The sequence below is a fragment of the Nannobrachium achirus genome (assembly GCF_963921795.1).
Source record: "Nannobrachium achirus genome assembly, chromosome: 4".
NCBI classification, from domain to species: Eukaryota; Metazoa; Chordata; class Actinopteri; order Myctophiformes; family Myctophidae; genus Nannobrachium; species Nannobrachium achirus.
This window is the reverse complement of record NC_137813.1, coordinates 35,464,929-35,475,884: the sequence shown is the minus strand read 5'-3', so window position 1 is coordinate 35,475,884 and position 10,956 is coordinate 35,464,929. Positions and strand designations below refer to the sequence as shown.

The 10,956-nt window shown below is 39.2% G+C and overlaps 1 protein-coding gene across 1 annotated transcript; it reads left to right on the top strand.

Moving 5' to 3' along the window:
* Nucleotides 1-3,145: 3,145 nt before the first annotated feature.
* On the top strand, nucleotides 3,146-8,688 carry LOC308282861 (interferon-induced protein 44-like; the record flags this gene model as incomplete). Its single annotated transcript, XM_080723249.1, has 7 exons — nucleotides 3,146-3,195; nucleotides 3,290-3,314; nucleotides 5,573-5,771; nucleotides 7,366-7,518; nucleotides 7,967-8,138; nucleotides 8,341-8,429; nucleotides 8,518-8,688. Exons 1-7 carry the CDS (start codon nucleotides 3,159-3,161, stop codon nucleotides 8,686-8,688), a joined length of 846 nt encoding a protein of 281 aa, XP_080579375.1. The 5' UTR covers nucleotides 3,146-3,158.
* Nucleotides 8,689-10,956: the final 2,268 nt, after the last annotated feature.

Here is a 10,956-nt window from a genome sequence, read left to right as displayed (position 1 = left end):
ATGCTAGTGATCCACACTCCTTTAAGACCTTCGGTAAGGCATTCCACATTTTTGTGGTATAGCAGAAGAATGAGTTTGACCCTTTCTTTGATTTGACTCTGGGTTGAGCGTGATCTGTGGCACTGCCTCTGGTGTTGTAATTGTGGACATCCTTAACGTTTTTAAAGTATTTTGCCAGGGACATGGGTATCTTAGTACACCAGGCCCATTGCAAGTTGCTGCACTCTGTCATCTACTCTGAGCCACCCCACTTTTAACTGGTGAGTAGCGGTGAGGTGAGTCTGATAAGGAAGGTTAAGCAGGACCCTAATTAGTTTGTTTTGGGCTGTTTGGAGCTTAGTTTTTAGGGCTTGTGGGGCGTCCCGATACCATACGTGGACTCCATAGTCAAAGAGGGGCTGGACTATTGCACCGGCTATGGTCTTCAGGGTGTTGATTGTTGAAATTGACCATCGGGGCGATCCTCCGTAGGAAACGAGTTTGTTGGTTGATTTTATTTACTACTTTAGAAGTCATCTTTTCGCTGGAAAGATTAACTTCAAGGATACATCCTAAGTAGGAGATTTCGTTTTTGCGTGTTATGACCTTGTCACCCACTTTGATTGTGGAGTTGTCGACTTTATTGAGGTTATGATTTGATCCAAAGAGGATGGATTCGGTTTTACCCAGGTGAATTGATAATTTGTTGTCATTAAGCCATGTGCAGATCTTACTTAGTTCAGAGTTAAGTGTTTTTTCAACCTGGTGTTTTTCAAGTGGTCCTTGCCCAAGACTAGGAGAGCCGAGTCATCCGCGAACAGGAACAGGTTGCAGTCGCAAGCAGATGCCATGTCGTTTGTCAGATTGTATAAATTATATTTTATTAACATGCTCTACCATACAGATTGATATACCAGTATATGATATGATTTAGTACTTTCTTGTCAGTTCACACTGAAATTTGTCTTGCGACACAGCAGCCATGTATGCGAAACATATATACAAACAATTGACACAAAGGAACAAAGACAGGATTACATACATAAGGATAATACAGACAAGAGCAATGTCCTCCACCTAGCCTACCTCTGGCCAAACTCCTGATTAAGCCTTAAAGTCGACTGATGGACAAAGGACCTTTTTAGTCTGACCTTATTGTATGCTGGATTACGTTAATATTGTATTTAAACGTATTAATCTAAAATGTTACATTGTGCCGGTTTAATTGAATTAGTAAAAGTGTTGTGTCACATGATGTTCTTACCACTTGGTGTGTTTTCCTTTGGCATGATTCTGAGGAACAGACAAATAAACAGAAAATAACATCAGATGAAATGATCACCAGAAAATTAAGTTATTAAATATGGGATAACAGGACATCAAAGTATCAGAATACGGTTGTTGTTTGTTTTTTCTAATGGTCATCATATCCTACTCTAGCAGTGTCTAAAACAGATCATTGTTATTATATTAATACTGTTATAAAAAAAACTTTAAAGACAATTGATGCCGTTTCCAAATTGAAACACAATAACTAGAAATCTACTTGCAAAAGCCAAATTATTTTCACTCACCTGGTCGTCTCCTCTGATGATGGTGTCCGTCTAAACTTCATTGACTGACAAAGATTTTTGGTAACAAATGAGGAAATATTTTTCACCGAATATCTATTGTGTTCAATAGGTCTACTGTATACGTAGCCTTTCAGGCTGTCGACTGTAAGAAGTGATTCATTCACATGCTTCTAGTCTGATCTGTAAGGCTCCTCCCTGTTAACTGCTCTGACTAACTCTGCTCTCACTGCCTGTTGTTAATGAGGAGCTGGATGCCAGTTTGAAACTTTTATAAGAAAGATAATGTATTCCCAACAGAACCAGATAACCTTTGTTTAACGTGTGGTTTATACTGTAAAGTGCTTTCAAGATGTAAAGACCATGCTGTAAAGTGTGCCTTTTACAGTATTGAAAATCAGACCGTCAATACAAAACAGTAAAATATAGTAACAGTAAACAGATAAAACAGTTCAATCTAGAAATCAGGAACTATTTTATATTATCAGTATTTGAAACTATTGATCATATCATATTATTTGTTTAATTAACGTGTGTGTGTGTGTGTGTGTGTGTGTGTGTGTGTGTGTGTGTGTGTGTGTGTGTGTGTGTGTGTGTGTGTGTGTGTGTGTGTGTGTGTGTGTGTGCGTGCGTGCGTGCGCGCGTGCGCGCGTGCGCGCGTGCGTGCGTGCGTGCGTGTAATTGTAATCAAGTCAGAGTAATAAGTTAAAAAAAAAGACGTCACACTCAAGTAAAGTACAAATTCTCAGAAACTTTACTTAAGTACAGTACTCAAGTACATTTACCCAGTTACTGTCCACCACAGGACAAGATTCTCCTCCCACATGAAATCAGTATCTGTCGTCACATGTATGAAGCACAGCGGCAGAAATGAAGCGGATAAAAGGCCTCAGTTGCACTCCATTTTCTCCCATTTGGAGACTACACTTCTTAGGTAAGTTTTTTTTTAACTTATTTTCTACTTGTACATACCGGTATATAAGTAAAAAAAAAAAGAAGGAAAAAAAATAATACGAAATACTTGCCTCGCTTTTCTGACTAGCGCAAGTAATAATGTAGTATGATATACAATGTGATGTTATTATTATTTTTTTAATAATGTTAACTTTTCAGTTTTCACACTTTATTCTGCCAATTTGTTTCATGCAAAATAATTGACTTTAACTTTTACAGAAGTAAGATTGATATTTATTTTGGTGTCTTTTACACATTACCTTATTTAGGGACACATACTGTATTAAGTAAGTCAGTGGTTCCCAAACATTTTCACATCAAAGACCCCCAAATTGATATGTATTTGGCTATGGAAATTGAAAATATTTTGAGCAGGAACCCCATAACAGAAGATTCTACATGAGTCTACATGAAATAAAAATTTGACAGAATACAAGCTCAACAACATGTCACAATGTGATACATTAGATCAATTGTCAAATAGACACAAACAATTAAATACAAATAAATACAAACAGCTTACACTGTTGGCTGGGGACCCCCTGGAACCACCTTGGTTCAGACCAGAACCCACTTTGAGAACCACTGATGTTTATGTACGTTTTAAGAAACATACTTCTAATCAATAATTATCTTATACTTCATAGCTACATAATGGGAAACAAACAATCAACTAAAGATAAAGAGCAAGGTAAGAATGTTACAATGTTCAAATATATGTTTTGATGACAAACATTATTGAAGCTATGTTTTTGTAAAATGTTCTCTTCACTTTCTTTCCTCAGTTGAATGGAGAAAGATTAACTGGAAGTAAGAACATATATTTCTTAAATGTATTGAATACTTTATCTCACATAATGTGGTAAAAAGTTGATATGTATTCATCAATATGAATATGAAAATATACAAATGTTTTGCACTGTTCATTTTAAAGTTTAAAAAAACTTTACCTTTTATAATTTTGGTGGATTCTGTGGCTGTGGTGTGTGTGTGTGTGTGTGTGTGTGTGTGTGTGTGTGTGTGTGTGTGTGTGTGTGTGTGTGTGTGTGTGTGTGTGTGTGTGTGTGTGTGTGTGTGTGTGTGTGTGCGCGTGCGTGCGTGCGTGCGTTTGGGTAATCATGCAATTAATCACAAAAAGTAAATAAGTCCTCCGTTTTATAATCTGTTCACAATGTACCTTAGAGGGATATTTTTCAAGTATTTTATAACTTTTAAAGGGATATTCCACTTTCAAAATAACTTTTCGTCATTTCATCATTTAATCAGTCTTTTGGGAACACCCAGGACGGTTTTTGAATTTCTTCATTCAGTATTTAGATATTTGATAATTCATTTCCCTCCATTTTCCCCCTTCCGGGACCTTCCTATACAAACCCATTATAACTTCAAACTCAATTTTAACCATAATAGAATCAATAAAAACTACTTTTTTTCTGGTGACTCCTGACACCCTCCGAATACGTGAGCAGGCCGTGTTTCTTCGATAACATTTTTCAATGATTTCTATGAAAATTATTAAATAAAATAAAAGATTATAAAAAATAAATTAAAAAAATGTATAAAAAAAAAACACATGGCCTGCTCGCGTATTCGGAGGGTGTCAGGAGTCACCAGAAAAAAGGACAGGTGTTTTCATTGATTCTATCATGGTTAAAATTGAGTTATAATGAGTTTGTATAGGAAGGTCCTGGAAGTGGGAAAATGGGGGGAAATGAATATCAAATATCTAAATACTGAATGACGAAATTCAAAAACTGTCCTGGGTGTTCTCAAAAGCCTGATTAGACGATAAAATGACCAAAAGTATTTTTGAAAATGAAATATCCCATTAACAAGGGAGTGGGCAAATATGCTGGCTTTATGCGGATGTATGTAAATTATTTATTGGAAAATCAATAAAAACCCTAAATAAACCATATACAGATAGGTACAGTATAATTTGAGTAGGCCTACTGTATTGTCGACCTTTATGCTTTAATATAAAGGTTCACTACCTTTATGCTTTAACCGTCCGTCCGTCCGTCCGTCCGTCCGTCCGTCCGTCCGTCCGTCCGTCCGTCCGTCCGTCCGTCCGTCCGTCAGTGAGTCACACGTCACACGTCACACTTTTGCCCTGCTCATATCTCCACAACCGTTGCCCCCATCCATGCCACATTTTGCACACACACTCCTTACCTGCCAAACTACAACCTCCAAGGACCCCCGGAGCTACAGGGACCCCCAGATGTAAAAAATTACCAAATGTGCAAAAATGACCAAATGACCACCCCAACGGGGCTGCTCACGGGGAATTCCCGGGGACCACCGACTCCTGGTGCTCCAGAACGGATGCAAAAGTGGTGGCGCCCCCAGTGGAGGACCCCCTACACTGCAGGTCACATAAAATGCCGTAACTCCGGCTAGGAGCGACCGGGAAAGCCGGGGCCGGTACCTATTCGTCCGCCTCGGCGGCGCGGAGACCCCACCCCTCATTTCTCACATGGCCCTCTTCTAGCGCCACCATGAGGTCGATTCTTGAAAAACACATTTTTGGACACTGCTCCTAAAATTTTGCCCTAAAATCACGCAAATCGGTACACAGTATGTCTACACTCATCCCATCAACATGGATCAGGAAGATTTTGGAAAAACTAATTTTTGCCCTATTTGTGGAGATAAGCGACCTACGGTCGCTTAACTCCCGATTAGGGAGTCTTACTGGTATATATATATATATATATATATATATATATATATATATATATATATATATATTATTACTTTTGACCCAATTACATTTTCATAAATAAATAAATAAAGTTAAATTGTTCATAACTGTGCAGATATACCCATTATACATTTGTACTGTGTGTTGGTCTGTTTACTGTTGAGTGAGAAAACAATGTTGCAACATTGTTTTTAATTAAGGTAATCATGTGGGGACCCCCCCAACATAATTTGGGGACCACGTGTTTTGTGAACCATTGTCCTAAACTACAGGAAGGCAAAATGGCTAAAATGAAAAAATATGTGATTAATTGCGATTAAAATAATGAATTGTGAATTCCATTTCTATTTTATTTCTTCAGAGACAAAGACAACCTCCTTAAAACGGTGAAGGAATTCCAACCTGCAAATAAGAACATCAAACACGTCAGGATCATGCTCCATGGACCAATAGGATCTGGCAAGTCCAGCTTCATCAACACTGTCAGCAGCGTCTTAAGGGGGAAAATGGTCCAGAGTGCAATTGTGGCTACCGGTTCTGGTAGAAGTTTCACTCAAAAAGTAAGTACTATATTCTGATTGAACATATCTCCTGGTGAAATAAATAAGTCAATGCATTCAATCTTTAATGTACTGTACACCTTTAGACTCTATGATATGTCACCTCCTATGAGAGGGGTGACACACTGGCATTTAAATGCATCACAATGAGGTTTGAAATATTATCCAACCGACTTTGGTGGTGTAAATGTTATTATTATTATTATTATTACCCATTATATTTATTATAGTTATTACCCTTATTATATGTACTAGAAGCTGGGCCGCCCGACAACGTAAATAGGGAATGAATGCCCCGCCCTTTAGGACCCGTTTTGACCATCTGTCTGCCTGTGTCCATTTATGCCCATATATGGAGATATCTGTATCTGTCTGTCTGTCTGTCGGCGTCCATTTTATGTCCATATATGGAGATCACTGCAGTTATAGTTCTGGGTCCATTTTATGCCCAGATATGGAGATATCTGTCTATCTGCGTCCATTTTATGCCCATATATGGAGTATCTGTCTGTGCCTCCAACTGTGTTGCAGACACAGTGCCGGTTCCCCCTTTAATGCAAACCTCATTATACCTGTTGTCATAGGACCCGTTTTGAACATCCGTTTGCCTGTGTCCATTGATGCCCATATATGGAGATATCTGTCTGTCTCCGTCCATTTTATGCCCATATATGGAGATCTTTGACCATCTGTTTGCCTCTGTCCATTTATGTCCATATATGGAGATATCTGTATCTGTCTGTCTGCAATCCATTTTATGCCCATATATGGGGGCATTCATTTTATGCCCATATATGGAGAACGCGCGTGCCCGTGGGACGAACGGTTCTCGAGATACGCGGATTATGGAGATATCTGTATCTGTCTGTCTGCAATCCATTTTATGCCCATATATGGGGGCATTCATTTTATGCCCATATATGGAGAACGCGTGTGCCATTTATGCCCATATATGGGGGCATTCATTTTATGCCCATATATGGAGAATGCGCGTGCCCGTGGGACGAACGGTTCTCGAGATACGCGGATTATGGAGATATCTGTATCTGTCTGTCTGCAATCCATTTTATGCCCATATATGGGGGCATTCATTTTATGCCCATATATGGAGAACGCGCGTGCCCGTGGGACGAACGGTTCTCGAGATACGCGGATTACATACATACATACATACACACTCACAGAGATTTCATGTGGCGTACGTGATGTCAGAGCCTTTTATGAAGTGATGTCACAATGAGTCAGAGCTTTCGCCGATTTCCTCCGGAACAGCCTGATGTCAACAATCAACCCCGCATAAGGAGATTCCGAACGTTTCGCGCCGGTTCGGGAAAACCGCGCGTCGGGTCGGGTCGAGACCCGGCACTGCACTCCGTGCCGCGGCGGGGAATGCGCGTGCCGAATCTGAAGCCGGTGGGACGAACGGTTCTTGAGATACGCGGATTATAGACAGACACACACGCAGACAGACAGAGATTTCTCGCATTTATAGATAGATTATTAGTATTAGTTGTTGTTGTAAAATATTTTTTCACAAGTAATTTGGATGGAAAGAATTACTGACTTAAAGATGATATTAATTGTAATTGTACAGGTACAAACCCATAAAATCCAAATAGGAAACACAGGAAGCTTCCACCCATTTGTGTTCACTGACCTCATGGGCCTGGAGTCTGAGGAAAAAGATGGAATTCATGAAGAAGACATTAAACTGGCTCTGAAGGGTCACATCAAGGACCATTACACGGTAAAATTACTGAATTTCTTACACTCTGATATTCTTTCTATTGATTACTCATGCCATGGAGAGTATAGTTCAATAATAATTTTAGGTTTTTGTCGCATTCCTAAGACAAAAATTTGATAACAATAAATTTACCCCCATTCATTCCGGATGGTGACCCGTTTCGAAACGGGTCACCATCCAGAATCAATGGGGGTAAATTTACTCAAATCAAATTTTTGTCTTAGGAATGTGATAAAAAACAAAAAATATTATTGAACTCTACTCTCCATGGCATGAGTAATCAACAGAAACATTTTCATTTTGGGGATGAACTACTCCTTTAATGCAAAAATAATAATTCAAAACATACCGGTACATTATGTTTTGAATGAATGACAATTTATTGAGAAATAACTTTTTCTACCATGATGTCATAATTTTACCATACCATTTTTACATTTTTGATCAGTTCAATCCTGTTGCACCAATTGAGAGCACGAGTTCTTTCTTCAACACTACCCCCGCTCCAGAGGACAAAACGCATGTTCTGGTTTCTATCATTCCTGCTGACAAAGTGAAACTAATGCCCGCAGCAGTCATCAAGAAGATAAAGCAAGTCAGGCGTGCAGCCAGTGACCTTGGTAAAAAATAATTTTAGCTTGATTATTTGTCCTCACATGGTTATTTTCAACTTGTTTCATCTTCCTAAATCGGTGTTTTTAAGAACTATTAATAAGATTGATTTTGTCTCAGTGCCAAACAGAATGCAACACGAAAACATGCACTTGTTACTTGAGTATGTTGCAATTCTAATGTACATTAATGTATGCATTTCTTTTACAGACATTCCGCAGATCTGCATCATCACCATGATTGATAAGGTCTCTGGTGACTTAAGATGTGTCTACAAGATGAAAGATGTGAAGGAAACGGTAAGACTACTGGATTTATTTTGTGCAAAATATTGTTCAACTTTAATTGTAATAACCTTATACTGACCTGTCAATAATCTCAACACAGATGGAGGCATTCAGTGACAAATCTGAAATTCCAATGAACTGCATCTTTGCTGTGAAGAACTACCATGAAGAAGACGACCTGGATAATGACACTGATATCCTGATACTGAGAGCACTGAAACGCATAGTTGACGATGGAGAAGACTTCACCAATGAGAGGTTGAAGATGTAAGGTTAAAGATGGGGGGGATTGCCGTTTGTGCTATAAATCAACAATAAATATGTTCAGTCCATCTTTCATTGTCTTGGTCTTTTTATAAAACGTCTAATTGTTACAGAATAATGACATGAAAACAATGAATACATGTGGAGTATGACTGATGCTACTTTCTCTGCTCTACTTTTGTGTCTCATGCTGCCTTGAACTAAGTTTGAGATAAGCATGAATAAGACATTTAAATAGTCGACAATGAGAACCTTTTGGAATGTAACTACCTTAATATGGCAAAGTTGCATACAGTATGTTCATAGTTGTATAAATGGTAGTCTCACTCGAGAGAAACTGTGAACACAATTTGTAAAACAGATCCCCCAAACATTTATTTTTGTGTGCAGTCAAATAAATAAGTATACTGTATACAGTAAATCAAAGGTCAAAGCCTATCTAGCTTGCTGCTTAGAATAAATTGAAGATATTTTCAACAAATAAGTTCTTTCAGGAAAAACTCTATGTCCATGGGTCAATTTTCATTCTACTACTCATAATGCAGAAAGTGGAATGCTCTGACATCATCCATAATGGATGTGAATGACTGGGAATGCCCCACCAGTTTATTCCATCTACAATTACAATCTAGGCATTTAGCAGAGACTCTAAAACCTGACTTAAAATAAGAAAGGTAATCACATTCATAGAATGCAAAGACAGTGTAGTGCACCGATAATCTAGCATCAGTCTAAACAATATATCATCAAAATGGCAATACGTACATTGAAGCAATATTTATGTGTAGCCCTCCCATCCACCTTGCTCATTTACATTAATTACATTGATGAAAAACATGGGAGGAGCAATAATTGTCTAGGTTCTCACTAAGTTGATCAACAGAGGCCTCAGGTAGCCACATGGATGCCAAATAATGTAGCTATACTGTATTTGAACCATCTCCCATTCAACAAAATAATAGCTCTTGAGCCCCCACCCTGAATTAATTCAGGGAACTATAACACATGCGCAAGATAACAATTCACAGATAACATGTACTCAGCACTTTAACTCTAAGGTGTATATTTATTCAAACAAAATCAACACCTTATCACTTTTAAGCAGCAAGTCAACCCAAATAAACATTAGAGAGGGAAACAACAAAACAAAAGAAAGAAAAATACCCGGGGTTTTAGTTCACAAGTCTACACTCTAGCCTGGTGGCTTATGAAGAACTTCCCCTGTGCCATTGATGAAGAGTTTTGCTTCTGTTTTTGAATAAGTCTTACCTTTATTACAAAATAAAATAAAATTAGATTTTTCTATATTTAACGATAACTTATTAGTCTGGAACCAATATGAGACACAAGATAAACCATAATTTGCTTCCCTAATCAATGATGACGGATTACCTTTGATGAACACTCTATCCAAAAAGTGACGGGCCTCTGTTAAACTATAATCGTTTTACTTCTTTATCGTGGAAGAAACTCGAAGCACTGGGGTGATATGAAGACTTAATATCGCTCAAAAGAACAGCCGGTTCTGTGTTTATAGACATTCCGGAAGTTGCGGCCGCATAGGAAAACATTACTGCCTCCCCTGGTCACGTGGTATATATGTCACGGTTTGTTAGAGAATCAGGACGGTCGAGAAACGGAGCACTCGTGGTGCCGCACGGGGCGGAACAAGCGGTCGCCCACAACAACGTCCTCCAGGCGGAGCCACTCGATTGTCCACGACATTGCAAGCGGCGCGAAGGCCAGCGGACCTTGGTCCTGCTCTTCGCCCCGAGCGCCGCAGGCGCGAGTGGCCGCGAAGAGCGGGCCAGGGCCGCGCGGCCGCGTGAGTTACGAAGCCGTGGTGAATGCAATCGTTATATTTATGCCCAGGCCGTAAGGCCTGGGCAAGCCCACGATAAACGCTCATAGTAAGCTAATGGCTAAGCTAATGGCTAAGCTAATGGCTAAACACCGCCCAGCTAGGCTAGTAAATAAAGAAAGACAGTCGCAAACGAGTGACGTCAGCGCCTGCACTAGTGAATGGCTGTCTATGGGCTGTCGTCGCCATCTGGTGGTGATTAGTGTGTGGTGAACGACAAAACAAGCGCTCTTACTCTTACCGTCCTGAGTTACCCAAACATACTGTAACATATACACAAGTTACACAACGGGGAAAACACAGAACCGGCTGATCTTTTGAGCGATATAAAGTCTTCATTTCACCCCAGTGCTTCGAGTTTCTTCCACGATAAAGAAGTAAAACGATTATAGTTTAACAGAGGCCCGTCACTTT